Below are 20,871 nucleotides of genomic sequence, written 5' to 3'. Positions count from 1 at the left end.
CTGCCTGGCAGGAGTGAAGCAGAAGAGTCCTCTCTCCATGGACTCTACCGTCCCAGCCCTTTAAGGTTCCAGCCCAGCAGGCCTGGAATTCCGGCCCTGGTGACCTAAGCTGCTGCTCAGCCAAGCCAGGCAGGAGAGGACAGATCCAGCTGTGGGAGCCAGGAAGCTCAAAGCTGGAATTTAAACAGCTGCCTGAGACCTGGGGTCCCCACTGCGTGGGCCTCCTCCCCGTGGTGACATGGCCCAGCTGACCTGCCTTCCACCTGGGGAGCTTATGTTGGACACTGGGCCAGGAGCTCAGATCCCTCAGTCCTTAGGCCATACCTGGTGTCTCCAGCTTTCTCATGTACACAGGCTGAGTCTGCAGGATTGGACGTTCAGGACAAGATGGGATGGCACAGTCATTGCCATCCCATATTCTGCCCTCAGCTAGCCTTGGGGCTGGGGACCCTCCAGGTTTAGGGAGCTTCAATGTGGAGGCAGCAGAACATAGGGTCGGGTGTCGACTTTGGGGTCAGACATGGCTGTGTGATTTTAAACAAATGACCACTCTGGCCTTGTCAGGCTGGAAGTTTCCAGAGTCATAGAGTTGCTTTGCCTCCCTAACCCCCACCACCACCTCCACAACTCCAGACACAAGGAGGCTGTGGAGAGGGGTTAGCCTCAGAAACCCCTCCTTGGTATTCTCTCCAGGAAAAGGATGGAGTGCTAGGGGTCTGGGCAAAGGCCGTGGAGCCCACCCTGCAGTCAGAGGCTGCCCTGAGTCTGTTCCGTGCACCAAGGAGCCAGCGCTGTGGGGAAGGAGAGTCTGGAGGGGACAGAAGTCATGCTGCTTCCAGGCAGCTACTCAGGGTGTGTTGTGTTGTGTTGTGTTGTGTTGTGTTGTGTTGTGTTGTGTTGTGTTGTGTTGGTTTGCTTTGGTTTGGTTTTAGAGACTGGATCTTGCTCTGTCACCCAGGCTGGGGTGCAGTGGCGTGAACATGACTCACTGCAGCCTCAACCTCCTGCGCTCAAGCAATCATCCCACCTCAGCCTACCAAGTAGCTGGGACCACAGGCATGCACCACCACAATTAGCATATTGTTTTAATTATTATTTTTTGTAAAGATGAGGTCTCACCATGTCGTCCAGGCTAGTCTCGAGCTCCTGGACTCAAGCGATCCTCCTGGAAGATCCCAAGGTGCTGGGATTACAAGCATGAGCCAAGGCGCCCAGCCTTATTTTGTTTTGCTTTCTTAACAGCTTTATTGACATGTAATTCACATACCATGCAGTTCGCCCATTTTAAGTGTCCAATTCAGTGGCTTTTAGTATGTTCACAGAGTTATGTATCCATCACAACAACCAATGTTTGAACATTTTTACCACCTCAAAAAAAATCCCATACTCTTAGCTACCACCCCTCCCTCCCCGATCCACCCCCACACCCGGCCCGAGGCAGACACTTATCTCCTTTCTGTCTCTATAGATTTTCCCATTGTGGACATTTCTTTTTTTTTTTTTTTTTTTTTTTTTGAGACAGAATCTTGCTCTGTTGCCCAGGCTGGAGTGCAGTGGCGCGATCTTGGCTCAATGCAAGCTCCACCTCCCAGGTTCACGCCATTCTCCTGCCTCAGCCTCCCGAGTAGCTGGGACTACAGGCACCTGCCACTACGCCCGGCTAACTTTTTGTATTTTTAGTAGATTCGGGGTTTCACCATGTTAGCCAGGATGGTCTCCATCTCCTGACCTTGTGATCCACCCGCCTCAGCCTCCCAAAGTGCTGGGATTACAGGCGTGAGCCACCGCGCCCAGCTGTGGACATTTCATATAAATTGAATCACATAATATATGGCCTTTAGTGGCTGGCATTTTCCCTTAGCATGTTTTCAAGGTTCATCCATGTTGTTGCAAATATCAGTACCATTGGCCTCTTTATCCATGGGTTTCACATCTATGAATTCAATGAACCGTGGATCAAAAATAGTCAGGGACCAGGCACTGTGGCTCATGCCTGTAATCCCAGCACTTTGAGAAGCTGAGGCAGGCAGATGACTTGAGATCAGGAGTTCGAGACCAGCCTGGCCAACATGGTGAAACCCCATCTCTACTAAAAATACAAAAATTAGCCTGGGGTGGTGGTGGGCACCTGTAATCCCAGCTACTTGGGAGGCTGAGGCAGGAGAATCGCTCGAACCCGGGAGGCGGAGATTGCAGTGAGCCGAAATTGCGGCACTGTACTCCAGCCTGGGTGACAGAGCAAGACTCTGTCTAAAAAAAAAGGAAAAGAAAAAAAAAACTCCGGAAAAGAAAATGAATGGTTGTATCTATACTGAACATGTACAGATTTTTTTTTCTTGTCATTATTCCCAAAACAATACAGTATAACAACTATTCGTGTGGCATTTATATTTTACTAGGTATTGTAAGTGATCTAGAGATAAAGTGTATGGGGGGATTGTGTAGGTTGTGTGCAAATACTATGCCATTTTATATAAAGGACTTGAGCATCTGTGGATTTTGGTGTCCACAGGGAGTTCGGGAACCAATCCCCATGCATACTGAGCAATGGCCCTCCTTGTTTTTATTTATTATTAGGTAATATTCCATTGTGTGGATATATCTCATTTTGCTTATTAGTCATCCATTGGTGGACTTTCGAGTTATTTTCACCTTTTGGGCTCTGATGAATAATGCTATAAACATTTGCATATAAGTTTTTGTGTAGACATATGTTTTCATAGCTCTTGGATGTATGCCTAGGAGTAGAATCGCAGGGTCGTATGGTAAGTTAATGTTTAATCTTTGGAGGAGCTATCAGACTTTTCCAAAAGCAGCTACACCATTTCACATTCCTGCCAGCAGTGCATGAGGATTCCAGTTTCTCCACATCCCGCCAGCCCTTGCTATTGTCTGTTTTCTATTTTTAGCTATTCTAGTGAGTGTGAAGTGGTATTTCATTGTGGTTTTGATTTGCATTTCCCCGATGACAATTGATACCGAGTTTTTTCATGTCCCTATTGGCCATTTCTTGGAGAAGTGTCTGTTCAGATCCTTTGCCCATTTTGTTTGTTTGTTTGTTTGTTTGTAACAGAGTCTCGCTCTCTCACCCAGGCTGGAGTGCAGTGGTGCAATCTCAGCTCACTGCAACCTCTACCTCCTAGGTTCAAGCAGTTCTTCTGCCTCAGCCTCCCGAATAACTGGGATTATAGACACACACCACCACGCCTGGCTAATTTTTGGTATTTTTAGTAGAGAGGGGGTTTCACCATGTTGGCCAGGCTGGTCTCGAGCTCCTGATCTCAAGTGATCGGCCTGCCTCAGCCTCCCAAATTGCTGGGATTACAGGCATAAGCCACCGCACCTGACTTCCTGTTTAAATGACTTCCTGTTCTTTTTATTATTGAGTTGCAAGAGAGACTTGTGTATTCCAGATAGAAGCCGCTTATGAGATACAGGATTTGCAAATATTTTCTCCCATTCCATGAGTTGTCCTTTACTTTCTTGATGATATCCTTTGAAACACAAACGGTTTTAATTTTGATGAAGTCCGATTTATCTGTATTTTCTTTTGTTGCTCTACACTTTTGGTATACGTCTTACTGCATGTTTTTAACGTAATACTTCTCCCCACGGAAGAAATGAGGCAGGAGGGGCTGTTGGGCTGGACTGAGTGGTTCCAGTGGGCTCAGGGTGGCCCAGGGTTCCTTTTGACAGGGAACTGAGGCCCTGTCCGCTTCCTGAGCCATGGGCCCCTGGAGCCCACCAGGCCTCAGTTCTTCGTCATTGAACACTCAGCCAGCTTAGGGCTGGGAAAGCAGTTTCAACAACGACTTGCTCCCTGGTCAGATTGACACAGCTGAGAGGTGAGAATCGGGGCTCTCGACATAGGTGAGCCTGGCTTGGAATCCTGGGAAGGCCACCAAGTGGCAAGGGCACATGGAAGGGACATTTCGTCTTTCTGAGCCCTGTTTTCTCACGTGTTACAAAGGTGACGGCGGTGATGCCACTTCTCAGCACTCAGGCATCTGGAGAGGACAGCTGGGGTCTTGGGAACTAACTCTCTCCTTTATCCCCAGCCATGAAAGCTGATCGGAAGCGCTTAAAGGGCGAGAAGACAGACCTGGTGAGCCAGATGCAGCAGCTGTATGCCACACTGGAGAGCCGTGAGGAGCAGCTCCGAGACTTCATCCGCAACTATGAGCAGCACCGCAAGGTCAGCCGCCGCCCTGCCCTCCCCTCCCCTCCCCTCCCGACACACCAGCTCCCACCTCCCCTGCTGGCTGGCCACCTTCACAGGCTCTGCCTCTTGAATCCCCAAACACAGATAGGGAGGCCCTTGATGTGTCCAGCCAGGCCTAGGCACCGAGATAAAACCAGCACAACCCCCGGAGAGGGATCTCCATGTCTCCTGGGCAAACAGGACAGCGTGGACTCAGGAGTCCGGGGGGTTCAGATCCTGGCTCCTTGTGTATGTGCCCTCGCAGGTCTCGCTTGACCTCTCAGAGCCTCAGTCTCCTCTCTGCAGAGTGGTGATTGTGGTGGACCTTTCAAAGCTACAATAAGGACTCTATGAGATGATGAATGCCGAGCACTCAGCCTGGTGCCTGGCACATAGTATAGCATCATCAATAAGACGCATAGCTAACATTTACTAACACCATAATAAAAGTGTGAAGAGAGAGCTGGGGAGCCCCAGTGAGACAGCAGGAAGTTCTGCCTATAGGGAGGGAGTCTTGGAAGGCTTCACAGAGGAAGTGACATATGCATTGGGCTCTGTGGGGTGAATAGGAGTTTATGGGTCAGATAACTGAGGAATTTGTTTCATCATGTATCTCTCTGGTATCTGTGGTATGACATGCCAAAGAGGACACCAAAACTTAAAGAAGAGTCAGTCCCCTGGCCAGGCACGGTGGCTCACACCTGTAATCCTAGCACTTTGGGAGACCCAGGTGGGTGGAATGCTTGAGGACAAGAATTCGAGACCAGCCTGGCCAAAAGCCCATCTCTACTAAAAATACAAAAAGTAGCCGGTCATTGTGGTGCACACCTACAGTCCCAGCTACTCAGGAGGCTGAGGCACGGAATCACTGGAACCCAGGAGGTGGAGGTTGCAGTGAGCCGAGATCGCACCACTGCACTCCAGCCTCGAGCTGAATGCACTTCCGGCCTCTGTTTTCTGCCCTGCGTAGGCACCTTGGTCACAGCCCTTGTCACAGGGTGTTCAGCTCGAGGCCCCTTTTTTGAACAGTGGGAAGCAGCAGGCCAGGTGAATGAGTCCTTCCCAGATGCTGCCTCTGAGCCGCAGTTCAGAGACCAGAGTGTTCAGACTGGATTTGAATCCAGATGCTTGGTCCCCCCTACCCACTTTGGTCTTCACCGGTGATTCCTCACTGTCACCTCCCGGGCATGCACATCACTTCCTTTCTATGATGAAAGGAGCCTCGAGAGTTCTCTGGGCCAGGCCACCACTGCCCCTGATGGGGATCTGGGACTTCTAGCTGCCCTCAGTGCCCGACTCGAGAGCAGGGCCCGGCTCCCCCTACCCTGCCTACCTGTCCCCCCACCCCCCTCTGCCCTGCCTGCTCGGCCCAGCCCTCCCCTGCCCTGCCTGCCCTGCTCCCCCTGCCCTGCCCGCCCAGCTCCGCCTGCCCTGCCCGCCCAGCTCCCCCTTCCCTGCCCGCCCAGCTCCCCCTTCCCTGCCCGCCCGGCTCCCCCTGCCCGCCCGGCTCCCCCTGCCCTGCCCGCCTGGCTCCCTCTGCCTAGCCTGCCCCGCCCGGCTCCCCCTGCCCTGCCTGCTCGGCCCAGCCCTCCCCTGCCCTGCCTGCCCAGCTCCCCTTGCCCTGCCCACCCAGCTCCCCCTCCCCTGCCTGCTTGGCCTGGCTCCCCTTCATATTAGATGAACTGAGCCTCCCCATGCCTGTCACAGGCAAACGGTTTGGCAGGAAGGGGACGACCCAGAAGCAAGGCAGAGGGAGGCAGGGGAGCCCACAGAGGCTGCTTTCTCAGACTCTGGCATGGGGAGCAGCTCATGGGCCTGGGGTGCAGCTCGTGGGCCTGGGGTCCGCTCCTTAGGGTGAGGCTGTCTCAGCAGCATTGCCTTTGGCCACCAGCAAGGAGTCAGAGACCAGGAGCTCAGAGTGACCTCCATGCAGAGGGAGGGGTAGGGGACCCCGCTATCCTGTCTGATGATGCAGGTACACGTGTGTGCTCACGGGCGCGTGCTGTGGGAGTTACGGCATGTACTTCAAGGGCTTACAGGAAGAGTTCTCAGAGCCTCGTGTGTGTCCATTCATTTAACATCCACACGGACACTGTGGGGCATATGGTTATCCTCCCATTTCACAGATGAGCTGATAGACACAGAGAGGGAAGATAACGCACCCACGGTCATGCAGCCGGTGATGGCAGGGCAGGGGCTTACAGGGCCTGGGTCCAGAGCCTACGTGCCTTCCCCCTGTGCAGCGCGCCTCTTCCCCCAACCCCATCACCCCCTGGCACTCAGCACAGCATCTTCTGGTCGCCTCTGCTCCCTGCCTCCCCTTCTGTGTCCACCTCTCTCATTTCTCCATTCTCGGCCTAAGGAGCTTGGTCTTTCTTCAGTGGGCAAGGCAGGGAGAGCCTCTGCCTGACCAGCCCCATGCCCAGCAGCAGGGAAACCTGGTTACCTCTTTTTTATTGGGGACAGGACACAGTGGGGCCAGAGAACCAGCCCACAGCCTTCAGTGACGTGCTGGCCCTGGGGCAGAAGAGAGGCTCCAAGCTGACCTTCTACTTGTCCCCTGAGCCACCAGCTTCCTCCTCCTGGGACCAGGGTCACGCAGGGATTAAGGGCAGACAGATAGGTTAGCATCTCACCTCTGCACTCCCTATGGGGGTGGCTCGGGCAAACAGCTGACTCTCCCCGGTCTCAGCCTTCACATCTGTAAAGCAGGATGAAGATTGCAACTACTCACAGCCAAGTGCTGTCAGCCCTGAGGTTCCCGGGGCATGGAAAGCAAGGTGGGTAGGGGCATATGCCTGCTACCACTATTATTATCATTATCATTATTATTGCTTTCGGGGATTCGGAGTCAGCCATTTGATCATGAAAATTCCACAGTGGATTTCAAAGCCCCTCTGCCGGCGGCCCCTCACCTGCCACTCCCTGTTGTTGGTCTCACTGGCAAACCCGGAGAAGGAAACGAAGGCCCCGGGTGGGCAGGATTGGAGCTGTGGCTGGTCCCACACAGACCCCAGTCGTAGGTCTGGTTTCTGGGAATGGGGTGGAGAGGCAAGACCTGTGCAGAAAGGAACCCAGACAAGACCTTCTGGGAGGGACAGAGGGTCTCAGAGGACCCAGGAATCAGGAGCTAGAAGAAAGAGCTCCCTGAGAACACATGCCCTGAAGGAGGACAGATCAGGATTTAGAAAAGCAGCCAGTTACGGTGGCTCACACCTGTAATCCCAGCACTCTGAGAAGCCAAGGTGGGAGGATCGCTTGAGCCCAGGAGTTCAAGACCAGCCTGGACAACAGAGTGAGACCTCCATCTCTACAAAAAATTTTAAAAATTAGTGGGGCAGGGTGGCACACGCCTGTAGTCCCAGCTACTTGGGAGGCTGAAGCAGGAGCATTGCTTGAACCAGGGAGGTTGAGGTGGCAGTGAGCCCAGATTGTGCCACTGCACTCCAGCCTGGGCAACAGAATGAGACCTTATCTCAAAAAAAGAAAAGAAAGAAAAAAAAAAAGCAAGAGGGTGCTGAGCAGAGTCCAAGAGGATCCAAAAGATGGCGCTGTTACCAGGTAATCTTCCTGGCAAGGACTGAGGTGATGGCTGCCTTCAGAGGCCACCTCAGCAGGAGCTGGCATGAACACAGTATTACCTATAGCAAATGTTTATTGTGCACCTACTGTATACAGGCATGAACATGGTATTACCAATACCAGACGTTTGTTGTGCATCTGCTGTATACAGGCATGAACATGGTATTACCAATAGCAGACGTTTATTGTACACCTACTGTATACAGGCATGAATGTGATGTTACCAATATCCAATGTTTATTGTGCACCTACTGTATACAGGCATGAACATGGTGTTACCAATAGCAGATGTTTATTGTGCAACTACTGTTTAAGGCATGAACATGACAAGTAACAGACATTTATTGTGCACCTACTGTATAAGGCATGACCGTGACAGTACCAATAGCAGATGTTTATTGTGCACCTGCTGTATACAGACATGAATGTGCTATTACCAACAGCAGACGTTTATTGTGCACCTACTGTATACAGACACGAATGTGATATTACCAGTAGCAGATGTTTATTGTGCACCTACTGTGCACAGGCACATTTGCTACTTTAATAGCAATCCTTCGAGGAGTGATTGTCCCCATTCCCCCCATTTAACAGGTGAAAACTGAGACTTAGGTAAAGTCTCAGGCCAAGGGCCACACGATTATGGAAAGGGGTAGAGGCAGGATGCAAACCCAGGAGGTCTAGTCCCAGAGCCCCAGCCCCAGAGCTCATAGGACTGGGCCTGGCCTGGGCCACCCTCCCCACACCACTCAGTGCATGTTCAGAGGAACGAAGGAATGAGTCCCACTGTTTGCCATTTTCAACAACCCAAGGCCGACCACAGAGAGGAGGTCACAGCTGTCCCTATGAACCATGGGTAGAGTGCTGGCTATTTCAGTGGCCAAACTAGCGTTTCATACCAGTGCTTCTCTGTGTCTTTTCATGATATATCAAATTTGTTTTTTAAAATTATTTGGGCAAAAATGATACATTTTCATGGGGTACATAGTGATGTTTGGATCCATGGAATGTATAGTTATCAGATCAGAGTAATTAATATATCCATCTCAAAGTGTAACATCCATCTCATATTTGGCAATAAAATTCCCATGGAGAGCACCGTGTCATTTTTTAAGACATAGGTGACTAGGGGCATCCCCCAAGTCTGACCAGCAGCTGGGGTGGGGTTGACGCTACTCAATAGAAGCCTTGTGGCTATGACTGCCGGGGGCAGCTCCCTGTAGCTACAGCTGAGCAGCAAGTGCCACTTTTATTGATTGGCTTCATAATGCCCTTCAGATTCATTCAGAAAAATGAACTTTGGAAAACACTCATTTTAAAAAAATTAATACCTTAATACTAAGATATGAATATTAGAAGTGGAGAGAGTCGCGCCTGTAGATCGGTGGAATAGCAACATTAAAACAATATTTTAGTCAGTGTTGGGTCCAGCCCCATTTTACAGGTGGGAAGACTGAGGTCCGCAAGGGTCAAGTGACTGACCCAAGGACACATGTTTAGAGCCAGTTTGGCAAAACTGAAGCCACAAGTCCTGGTTTTATTTCACCTCTTCCAAGATCTTGCAGCTGGTTACCAAAAATGATTTGCGTTTTATGTGCATGATAAATGTCCCCCTGGAACAGGATGACTGGAACCCTCAGGTTCCCTCGCCCACGCAACTGTGCCCGCTTAGTCTGCCATGGCCCACCCAACTTCTCCAGCAGACTCCTGTAGGACTCCACTGGAGCAGGCAGCAGGAAGGACCCCAGGCCCTGAGCTACTGGGAGTGGGGGGATGGCACAGGAACAAGGCTGCTGAGAAAGGAGGGGTCTTGGCCTGTCCAGAATGTGGCCGATGGCCCAGCATGTTGGCTCATGCCTGTAATCCTAGCACTTAGGGAGGCTGAGGCAGACAGATCACCTGAGGTCAGGAGTCCAACACCAGCCTGGCCAACATGACAAAAGCCTGCCTCTACTAAAAATACAAAAATTATCTGGATGTGGTGTTGTCTGCCTGTAGTCCCAGCTACTCGGGAGGCTGAGGCAGGAGAATTGCTTGGACCCAGGATGCAGAGGTTGCAGTCAGCCAAGATCGCACCACTACACTCCAGCTTGGGTGACAGAGCGAGACTCCATCTCAAAAAAGTTTAAAAAAAAAAAAAAGGAAACAAAAACAAACAAACAAAAAACAGAATGTGGCAAAACTGCAACATTTCTGAAAGCTGTGCCAAATGCACTTTCCCTGTCACGTGACTGCAGATGGAAGGGAAACAGGCCACTTTTATCTCACCACTGTCACCTCCCCAGCCAGACTTTTTTTGTTTTTTGTTTTTCTATTTTTTTTGAGATGGAGTTTCGCTCTGTTGCCCAGGCTGGAGTGCAGTGGCATGATCTCCACTCACTGCAACTTCTGCCTCCTGAGTTCAAGCGATTCTCATGCCTCAGCCTCTGGAGTAGCTGAGAATACAAGCGCATGCCACCACATCTGGCGAATTTTTGTATATTTTTTTTTTAGTAGAGATGGGGTTTCACCATGTTGGCCAGGCTGGTCTCGAGCTCCTGACCTCAAGTGATCTGCCCTCCTCCACGTCCCAAAGTGCTGGGATTACAGGTATGAGCCACTGCACCCAGCTCCTAGCCAGACCTTCATGCCCCTGCAGCCCCCTCCTCTCCCCTCTGTATTCCACTCCCCGCATTTTTTTTCTTTTTTTTTTTCTGTTTTTTTTTTGAGATGGAGTTTTGCTCTTATTGCCCGGGTTGGAGTGCAATGGCGGGATCTCGGCTCACTGCAACCTCCGCCTCCCAGGTTCAAGCAATTCTCCTGCCTCAGCCTCCCGAGTAGCTGGGATTACAGGCATGCGCCACCACGCCCAGCTAACTTTGTATTTTTAGTAGAGGCAGGGCTTCTCCATGTTGGTCAGGCTGGTCTCGAACTCTCGACCTCAGGTGATCCATCCACCTCAGCCTCCCAAAGTACTGAGACTACAGGCGTGAGCCACTGTGCCCGGCCACACTCCCCTCTTATGTCCATGTGATCCCCAAGTGCTGGCAGCCCCAAAGAACCTCAGCTCCCAGGCCTGTCATCCAAGGCCCCACGAGGTCTTAGCCAAATCCCACCCTCAGAAATTCCCACCACCCCCAACCCCCTTCCAGTTCCAGACCTCTCAGGCATCTCCTTTCAGTTCCTCTCCTGCCTCAGGTACCAGCAGGGATTGAGGCCTCTACCACACTGTCTATGAGCTGGCGAAGTTGTTTTACCTCTCTGGGCCTCAGTTTGCTCATCTGTGAAATAGGGATAATCATAGTCCCTGTCTCAGGGGTCTTTGTGAGATTTAAATAATGCACCTAAAAGCCTTAGCACTGTACAGAACGTTCTGTGACAGTTGCTGCTGAGCCCAGCTCTCCTGCTGCCGCGGAATATGACCCCAAGGAGGTGGGAGTCCAAAACTTGAAAGCACCTACAGGCCTTCCCACCCGGCCTAGAGCCCTTGGTCTGTTCGTGAGTAGTAGTGTGAACCAGTGACTGCGATGAGACAAAAATGATCCTGAGGGTCCTAGTGGGGCTTCCTCCTAATTCAGGGACATTTTATAAGCAGCCTCTTGTACACCAGCGGGTTCTCAGGGACAACCCTTACCCCACTGGTCAGTTTCTACACTGTAGCAGAATTTTTCACTATAAGCTCCACGAGTGCAGGGATTTTTGTCTGGTTTGTACCAGACAAATATCCACAAATATTGGTTGAATAACAGACCAGTATCAGCTTCAAATAAAGAAAACAGGTTAGAGAGGGCCTGGGGCTTCTTTCTTACATGGGTGGTCAGGGAAGGCTTCTCAGAGGAGGAGACAATTGAGCAGTGATCTGAGTGAGGCAGGCAGGTGCCTGCTGGGAGCCCAGTCCTGTGCAGAGCTCTCCAAGTGGATTCCCTCATGCAGACCCACACAAACGCCCCAAAGTATATGTGGTGTTATCCCCTGGTTACAGATGGGGAAACTGAGGCAGGGATGACTCACAGCAGTCATTGCAAAGCCAGGATTTGGCCCAGGTTCTCCCTCTGTCTCCAGAACCAAGGCCATAGCTACAGCTCTGACAGCCACAGAGAAAAGGCCAAGTTCTCCCTCAGCCTCCCTGTCTCTCACCATCTGGAAGTGAGGCCTTCAGAGACAGGTTTGTCAGACAAGGCAGGATGGTGGCCTCTCTCCACGGTCCCAGGCCACACGGAGACCTTGGATTTGCTTTTGATTTGGTGAATGGGAAGATGGTGGCTGGGTGGATGGGTGGAGCTCCCCGCTGGGACTGTCCTTCCCAAAAGGACGCCTGTTGTTCTGAAACTTTGCTCCGGTCAACAGAGGTCACAGCCCCGATTCAGCTGTCTGTTCCTTCCCTGCTGGCTCTGCTCTGGGGACTGGCACAGCCGGGGCCTGGCCCTTCCCTGGACAATCACAGAAAACAGCTCATGCAGGAGGGCCAGCCTGGGGAGGGGCTGGGGCAAGCGGCTGAGGACTGTGCTGCATTCAGGACACAGCAGCTGTTTCTCTCACAGGCTGTGACCCTGTGGAGTGGTGGCCGGACCTTGTGGCAGTCCAGACAATTGGGGTCACTGGTGCCTCCTTACTGTTGACCCTGTTTCCCTGTGATGAACACAATTTACCAAACAGAACAAAGCCCCAGAACAACTATTGCACCCTAACTTCTATCAGACTGTGTTAAGTATTTCCCACACGTGAAGTCATTCAATCTTTAGAATTCTTTGAAACAAGTAGGATTGACTCCTGCCCCATTTTACATAAGAGGAACCCAGACTTGATGAGGTAGAATGACTTCCCCAAAGCAGTCATTTGCCAACTTACTCATTCATGCAGCAAAAAAAGGATTTAATGAGTGTCTACTGGGTTCGTCTCTGTTCCAGTCTTCCAGCTAGTTTGTGGCAGAGCTGGAGTTCGTGCCCACGGCTTTCCCACCACAGAGCCAGAACTCCTGGCCACATGTCATGGGGCCTCCCCACGTCTTTTTTTTTTTTTTTTTTTGAGATGGAGTCTCGCTCTGTCGCCCAGGCTGGAGTGCAGTGGTGCGATCTCGGCTGACTGCAAGCTCCGCCTCCCGGGTTCTGCCATTCTCCTGCCTCAGCCTCCTGAGTAGCTGGGACTACAGGTGCCCGCCACCATGCCTGGCTAATTTTTTTGTGTTTTTAGTAGAGACGGGGTTTCACCATGTTAGCCAGGATGGTCTCAATCTCCTGACCTTGTGACCCCACTTCTTTTTCCATCTAGGAGTTAGGCCCCCTCTAGGCATCCCTGGGCCAGGAGGAGCCTGGCTGTAACACCCACGGTGCTCTCTCCCTCTCCCACCCACAGGAGAGCGAGGATGCGGTCAAAGCGCTGGCCAAGGAGAAGGACCTGCTGGAGCGTGAGAAGTGGGAGCTGCGGCGCCAAGCCAAGGAGGCCACAGACCACGCCACGGCACTGCGCTCCCAGCTGGACCTCAAGGACAACCGGATGAAGGAGCTGGAGGCCGAGCTGGCCATGGTGAGAACCCTCCCCACCCAGGTGGGCCTGGCATCTGCTAGCAGTGCCGTGCTGGGAGCCGGGACGTCTGGCATCGACTCACATCGGAGACCTAGGGTGGGGTGGGTGGGGCAGAGCAGAACACAAGCAGGGGGCAGGGCCCGCCGCAGGAGGGGGCTTTCTTCAATGCATCATAAGTTTCCCTCCAAGACCATGCCCCCAGAGACTGGGCCAGCCTTTTATCCACCTGCCTTGGGCCCAGGGAGTGTGGAGACGCTGGGAAACCACTCACTCTTCCACACACCCCAGCCTACTATTAGGAAAAAAAGGCCTAGTGCAGTGGCTCATGCCTGTAATCCCAGCAGTTTAGGAGGCCAGGGCAGGTGGATCGTATTTGAGCCCAGCAGCTTGAGACCAGCCTGGGCAACATGGCAAAACCCTATCTCTACCAAAAAATTAGCCAGGCCTGGTACATGCCTGTAGTCCCAACTAGACCGGTGGCTGAGGCAAAAGGATTGCCTGAGCCCTGGAGGTGAGGCTGCAGTGAGCCACTGCACCCCAGCCTGGGCGACAGTGAGACCCTGTCTCAAACAAAAAAAAAAAAAGAAAGGAAAAAAAATTTTTTTTGTTTAAAATATACATATTTGCTTAGGAAAATATTTGGGAGGAAATACATAGAAATATTAACGTTCATTCTCTCAGAGTGGTAGCAACTTTTATTTATTTCTTTGTTTGTTTATTGGCCTCTTTTCAAATGTCTTTGCAGCAAAAATGTCTTACTTGGGTCATTAAGGAAACAAATAATTTTTTCCTAACCCAAACCAAACCCTCAAAATACTTCCAGACACTTTGTTTTCCCAGGAGATGCCTACCCTTTGCGTGTGGGGACAGAGGGTCCGGGTCGGGAGAGAGAGCCCTGGAGGTCTGTTCTGCCTGCTCCTGTGTGACCTTGGGCTGCCCACTCAACTGTTCTGGGCTTCAGTGCCTTTTACTTGTTACTGGACTGGGAGTGGAGTCTTAATCCCACCCTACCTTCCCCACAGGGTGGCTGGGCAGATCCAGGGAGCTTGTGGCTAGAGTAGGGGAAGAGGGAGGCCGTAAGTCTTAGAGGATTTGTCGTCCTGCAGAGTGCTGATGCCAGCTAACGGTGTGGTTACAGCCATGTGATCTGGGTTCGAATCCAGCCCCAGGTGCTTCCCAGCTGTGTGACTTTGGGCAGGAGCCTTCACCTCTCTGGACTCCATATCCATCAACTCAAAACAGAGATAATGGCATATGTAGTTGACCCTTAAACAACGCAGGGCTTAGGGGTGCTGATCCCCTGCGCAGCTAAATCCATGTATAACTTTTGACTCCCCTAGAAGGTAACTTCTAGTAGCCCACTGTTGACCAGAAGCCTTACTAAGAACAGTCAGCGAGCACATCTTTTGTGTGTTAACTGTGTCGTGTACTGTATTTGTATTAGTTCGTTCCTACACTGCTATAAAGAAATAGCTGAGACTGGGTAATTTATAAAGGAAAGAGGTTTAATTGACTCACAGTTCCGAATGGCTGGGGACGCCTCAGAAACTCATAATCATGGCGGAAGGCAAAGGAGAAACAAGGCACCTTCTTTACAAGATGGCAGGAGGGAGAATGAATGCAGGAGGAACTACCGCACGCTTATGAGCCATCAGATCTCGTTAGCATTCTATCACTATCACGAGAACAGCATGGGGGAAACCAGCGCCATTATCCACTTACCTCCACCTGGTCCTTCCCTTGACACGTGGGGATTACAGTTCGAGATGAGATTTGGCTGGGGACCCAGAGCCAACCATATCAGTATTCTTTGAATAAAGTAAGCTAGAGCAAAGAAAATGTTATTAAGAGAATCAGGCCGGACGTGGTGGCTCATGCCTGTAATCGCAGCACTTTGGCAGACCGAGGAGGGTGGATCACCTGAGGTCAGGAGTTCGAGACCAGCCTGGCTAACACGGTGAAACCTTGTCTCTACTAAAAATACAAAAATTAGCCAGACGTGGCGGTGGGTACCTGTAATCCCAGTTACTCGGGAGGCTGAGACAGGAGAATCGTTTGAACCCGGGAGGCGGAGGTTGCAGTGAGCCAAGGTCAAGCCGCTGCACTCCAGCCTGGGCAACAGAGCAAGACTCCGTCTCAAAAAAAAAAAAAAAAGAGAATCGTAAGGAAGAGAAAATATATTTGTTATTCATTAAGTGGAAGAAGAGGATCATCATCAAGGTCTTCATCCTCGTTGTCTTCACGCTGAGTGGCTGAGGAGGAGCAGGGAGAGGAAGGATTGGCTTTGCTGTCTCAGGGGTGACGGAGGTGGAAGAAAATCCGCCGATAATGGGACCCATGCACCCATGCAGCTCAAACCCACGTTGTTCAAGAGTTGACTGTGCTTTGTAGGGCTGTTGTGAGGATTTCCAAGAAATAAAGCAGGAGAAGCATTTGGCACCGGGCCTGGATCCCTGGACGTGGTAAAACCACGGCAGGATGGTTTACTAAGGACCAGGCCCCAGGACAGGCCGGGGCAGGATCCCTGGGCCTAGCCTAGGTCTCCTTGTCCAATGCTGACCCCTAGTGGTGAGAACTGCTGGGCAGGAAAAAACTGCGGCTGCAGGGACTTCTGGGGTCCAGGGGGTTCCCACCAGTGGGGTTGATAATACTGGAGGCCCTGCTGCTACGTGCAGCCCAGAAAGAAACCTTTGAACTTGCAGGCCAGGAAAAGGCCCCTGTTCTCCCAGGTCTTTCTCATGCCTTGTGGACAGACAGTTATGTCTTCCTCCCTTGGAGTCCTGGCCTTAGGCATCCGAGGACTCCCTGGGTCTTTCTGGCCTAGAAACCAGCTCACCCTGGCTTCCACTCCCACTGTGTCTGGACACTCAGCCTGTTTCCGCTCTGGCCAAGAAAACTCAGCTTCTGGCCTCCTTCTGGCAGGCATCAGATGCATCTGCCCGTGTGAATGTTGGCAACTCAGGTTGATTGGTTTATGTTCATGTTAACAGCACAGGCATTATCTACCCAGGGCTTGGAGGCAGAGAGAAGGGGCTTCACGAGGAGCTGTGATGGCCCCAGTCTTGTTGGGGTGTCCACCTGAATGCAGGTTCCCTCCATTGCCCACCATGCCTAAAGTTTCACCGCCAGGCTGTGTTGCCTGCAGGCCCAGCTCCCCCACTGCACAGCTGACCCTTCCTCGGGGGGTGCCTTAAGTCCTGGGTTGCAAGCAACAGAAAGCAGCTCTGCTCTGCCAGTGGAAGCATAGAGGGTGGGTTGGAAGGAAGTCAGGGTCCACACGTGCAGTGGGGAGGTGGAGGGCGCAGCTTAGCAATGGCAGAAGCCACGGCAGCTGCAGGCCGGGCGTGGTGTCTCGTGCCTGTAATCTTTTGGCTTTGGGAGGCCAAAGCGGGCAGATGACTTGAGGTCAGGAGTTTGAGACCACCCTGGCCAACATGGCGAAACCCTGATTCAACTGAAAATACAAAAATTAGCTGGACGTGGTGGCACGCAGCTGTAATCCCAGCTCCTCGGGAGGCTGAGGCAGGACAATCGCTTGAACCCAGAAGGCAGAGGTTGCAGTGAGCCAAAATCGCACCACTGCACTCCAGCCTGGGCAACAGAGAGAAACCCCATCTCAAAAAAAAAAAGAAGCCCCCCAGCTGCGGAGGTGGGGAGCCAGGCCCGGGGGGATGGTGCACTCAGCAGCCCCTGCAGCTGGGGGACGAACATGTCCCTTTTGTCTTCTGATGAAATCTTACCTCTGTGAGGTCCATGCAGTGTGCCCTGTGGCCCATCTTGGGCCACTTACTAGCCCCTTACCCAGGGGTCCTGGCTGTAGCCGCTGGTGCTGGGCAGTTTCCTAAGTGACCCTGAGGTGCTGCCACAGAGGTGGCAAAGCTCACACCTGCCAGTGACACTGAGGCCACTGGGAAAGCAGGTATTGGGGAAAGAGCCCAGGCTGGTGCCAAGTGAGGGGTGAGCAGCCCGTCAGGATCCAGGCATCGTCCCTCCCCCCGTGTCCTGAGGAGCCAACTCTGGGCCGCCCCACACACCCTCTTCGCTGCTTCACTTGGGGAAAAGCTAAAAAGACATTTGCTTCTGCAGACGTTTCCCAAGAAGCAAAGCCCTCTATTGGCATTTAGCAATGAAGGTGGGCACCCTGAGGCCTGCCCAGCCATCCACCCTTGCTGGGGGCATTTCCTGTTAAATCCTGATTGAACCAGGCATTACCACCCACACAGCAACTTCTCTGTAACCACACTGGCCCCATGGGACCTCATGTGTGTGTATGTGTGTGTGTGTGTGTGTATGTGTAAAATATTGTTTATCAACTTAGAATGTCAAGGCCCGAGCCCACATGAGCCTACCGTTGCCCCCGCAGGAGCCTCCCCTCCATGGCCAGAGCCAGCGTTGATCCTTGGTCGTTGGTCCTGGGTCGTTGGTCCTGGGTCGCTGGTCCTGGGTCGTTGTTGGTCCTGGGTCGTTGTTGGTCCTGGGTCGTTGGTCCTGGGTCGTTGGTCCTTGGTCGTTGGTCCTGGGTCGTTGGTCCTGGGTCGTTGGTCCTGGGTCGTCGGTCATGCCGTTCAGTGGCTTTTAGCATGTTGACAACATTGTGCAGCCACCACTGCTGTCTAATTCCAGAACAGTTGCATCTCCCCAAAAAGCACCCCGTCTTCATGCGCAGTCACTCCAGTGAGGTCTGTATTCTTACGGTTTCAGAGCTGGAGATCAGGCGACCCTGTACTCCATGGGGTGACGGCTTTGCTGGGGAGGCTTTTGACGGGAGTCCAGCCATGGCCTGAAGGAGGCAGCTCCCTTACCAGCCTTCCCTCAGTCCACAGGCCTTTCCCACCAGCCTCCCTAGTCACATGTGGGGCGGGGAGACAGGGCTGCCTGCTCCTGAGACCATGGGCATCCCCCACACACTGGTCCTGTCCCCGGGAGCCCAGCTCACACGGACCTCGCTGCCGACGAGCGCGGCTTCTCCAGCACGGGAAATGCTCTTCAGATTACGGTGCTCTCTGTAAACAAGGGCACCATAGACGTTTGGGGCCACATAACAGTGGTGGGGCTGCCCTGTGCTCTGTAGGGTGTGTGGCAGCTTCCCTGGCCTCCACCCACCAGATGCCAGCAGCACCCCCCCCCCACCCCAGCCCCCCAGTGTCACAGCAGTAGACTCCAGACGTGGCCAGATGTCCCCTGGAGTGCAGAATCACCCCAGACTGGAAGCACCCCTCCATCAAGTAGGACATTTTGCAAGAATCAGACGTTCCTATCTGTCTGGGCCTGGGCTGTTTGAGTCTAGCAGAGTCCCAGTTTGGGTCCTGTTATTTTCTGTCTGCGTGACCCTTGACAAGGGACTTAACCTTTCTGAGCCTCAGTTTCCTCCTGTATAAAATCAGAACTATAGGCCAGGTGTGATGGTGCACACCTGTAATCCCAGCACTTTGGGGAGGCCGAGGCAGGTGGATCACCTGAGGTCAGGAGTTCAAGACTAGGTTGGCCAACATGGTGAAACCTGTCTCTACTAAAAATACAAAAATTAGCCAGGCATGATGGCGGGTGCCTGTAATCCCAGCTACTCTGGAGGCTGAGGCAGGAGAATCGCTTGAACCCAGGAGGGTTGTGGTGAGCTGAGATCACACCATTGCACTCCAGCCTGGATGACAGAGTGAGACTCCATCAGAGTAGAGTAGAGTAGAGTACAGTACAGTAGAGTACAGTAGAGTAGTCTCCATCTCAATAGAATAATAGAATAGAATGGAATAGAATAGAATAGAATAGAACCTTCCCCCTAGAGTGACAGTGCAGGGAAATGAGGCAGTGGGTGAATCAGGCAGGCACGCCGCAGAACTCGGTCAGCATTCACAGCTCTGTGCTGAGGTTGCTCTAGAGCCACCCTGTCCTCAGACCCCACTGGGGAGGAGGAAGCATGGATTCTCATGCCTGTTCCACTCATCAGTATTTGACCTCACACATGTCACCTTTAACCTTTTCCTGCCTCAGTTTCCTCATCTGTAAAAACGACAGCCACCACAGGCCCAGAGGAGAGGCAGGGACTGTGAGGGATGAGCGGGCGGAGAAGCAGGAGGGTTTGGCCAAGCCTCAGGTTTATTTTTAATGGCCACGCTCTGAGTCTATGTCCCTTGTGCCCGTTCTCAGCTGCAACAAAAGCAGTCTGCCCCAAATGTGCCACCTCCAGGCCCCTGGCCACCGCCTTCTTGGATCATTTGGACCAGCCCTTGCCAAGCCAGTTCCTAGGCTGGGTCTGAACCCGGAGTGGTGGGGGGCCTGCCGCCCTGCATGAGGTCAGGGTCTGCCCAATCCCGAGCCCACCTGAGCCACGCCTGTCGTTGCCCCCACAGGAGCCTCCCCTCCACAGCCGAGCCTGCATTGGTCCTTGGTCTTTGGTCCTTGGTCATTGGTCCTTGGTGTTGTGACCCATATTTGCCTCATCAGCTCACACCGGTGCCTCCCTGCTGGACCTGCTCCCACCCGTACCCCTGAGATCTGTGAAAGAGGGTCCCAGCCGGCTTCCCCCCAAGGAGAAGAACTTAGCTGTGCCACAGAGTGTGTTTATGAAGCACGGGAAGAAGGTGGCCTTGTGCCCGCTCAGTGCCCATTTGGCGCAGTGTGCCATCCGCACAGGAGCACCAGCCTTCCGGTGTCTGCTCAGAGGCTCCTGCCTCGGGATCCTCCCAGTCTTTACCCCAGAGAAACATTCCCTAGACAAGCACTCATCTGCTGAAGGACCCGGTAGAGGATTCGGTTTCTGGGCACAGCATGCCTGCAGGGCCAGACTTGCTCTCTGATGTGGGAGATGTGATGGGTGCATTGTGGCCTCCGGATCAGCGGAACCTAAGGCCCTCCTGGTTAACAGGAACTGCCATTGGCCCCAGCCAAAAGGCGGGTGAGGGCAGGGCCCTGTGCTGCCATCTCCCCTTCCCGCCTCATGGGTCTCACTGCCCAGGCTCAGGGAGCGCATAAGTAATCCTAACTGAGCACTATGGCTGCTCTGAGACAGTGGGCCAGACCGGATCCTTGACCCTGGTGTGAATTACTCCTCACATCATCCCTGCTTGTGAAATAGAGACTCTTTAATAACAATCGCTAATATTTGTTGGGTATTTTTACCCTGGACCAAGCACTTTCCCTAGCAACCATGTGAGGGAGGAACTGTCATTATCCCCGTTAGACAGCTGGAGGAACGAAGGCACGGAGAGGTGTCGAGCCTACCTTGGGATCCCACAGCTCAGAGTGGCAGAGCCAGAACCAAATCCAGACAGAGCCCAAGCTCCGAAGAACTGTGCCAGGGCCTGGCCACCTCATCACACAACTCCAGAGGGTGCTGCTTACATAAACATGGTCCCTCTTGGTTTCACCATCTTATATTGTGGGACCTTGAAGTTCAGAATGGTGGAGTAATTTGCTCAAGGTTACACAGCAAGTTAAGTGGGAGAAATGGAGTTTGAAACTAGTTCTGGCTGACTTTTGGCAAATGGACGCATTTGTGTCAAGTTAACAATTCCCAGGAGCTTGACTTTCCAAGTTCTGAGTGCTTGGAAGAGGCTGGAGGCTCAGAGAGGAGAAGAGAAGAGTCAGAA

General features: G+C 52.6%; 1 protein-coding gene across 8 annotated transcripts in view; it reads left to right on the top strand.

Moving 5' to 3' along the window:
* Positions 1-20,871, top strand: part of KAZN (kazrin, periplakin interacting protein) — a 1,230,044-nt gene that overhangs the window by 1,142,992 nt on the left and 66,181 nt on the right. For all 8 annotated transcript variants that reach the window (XM_513047.8, XM_016936358.4, XM_063785892.1 and 5 more), the window contains 2 exons: positions 4,059-4,195; positions 13,115-13,285. In XM_513047.8, coding sequence (XP_513047.3) covers positions 4,059-4,195; positions 13,115-13,285 — 308 coding nt within the window. The remainder of the gene's footprint in view (positions 1-4,058; positions 4,196-13,114; positions 13,286-20,871) is intronic.

This window comes from Pan troglodytes, chromosome 1, assembly GCF_028858775.2.
Source record: "Pan troglodytes isolate AG18354 chromosome 1, NHGRI_mPanTro3-v2.0_pri, whole genome shotgun sequence".
NCBI classification, from domain to species: domain Eukaryota; kingdom Metazoa; phylum Chordata; class Mammalia; order Primates; family Hominidae; genus Pan; species Pan troglodytes.
The sequence above is the reverse complement of the archived record's forward strand: the minus strand, read 5'-3'. Positions and strand labels throughout refer to the sequence as shown.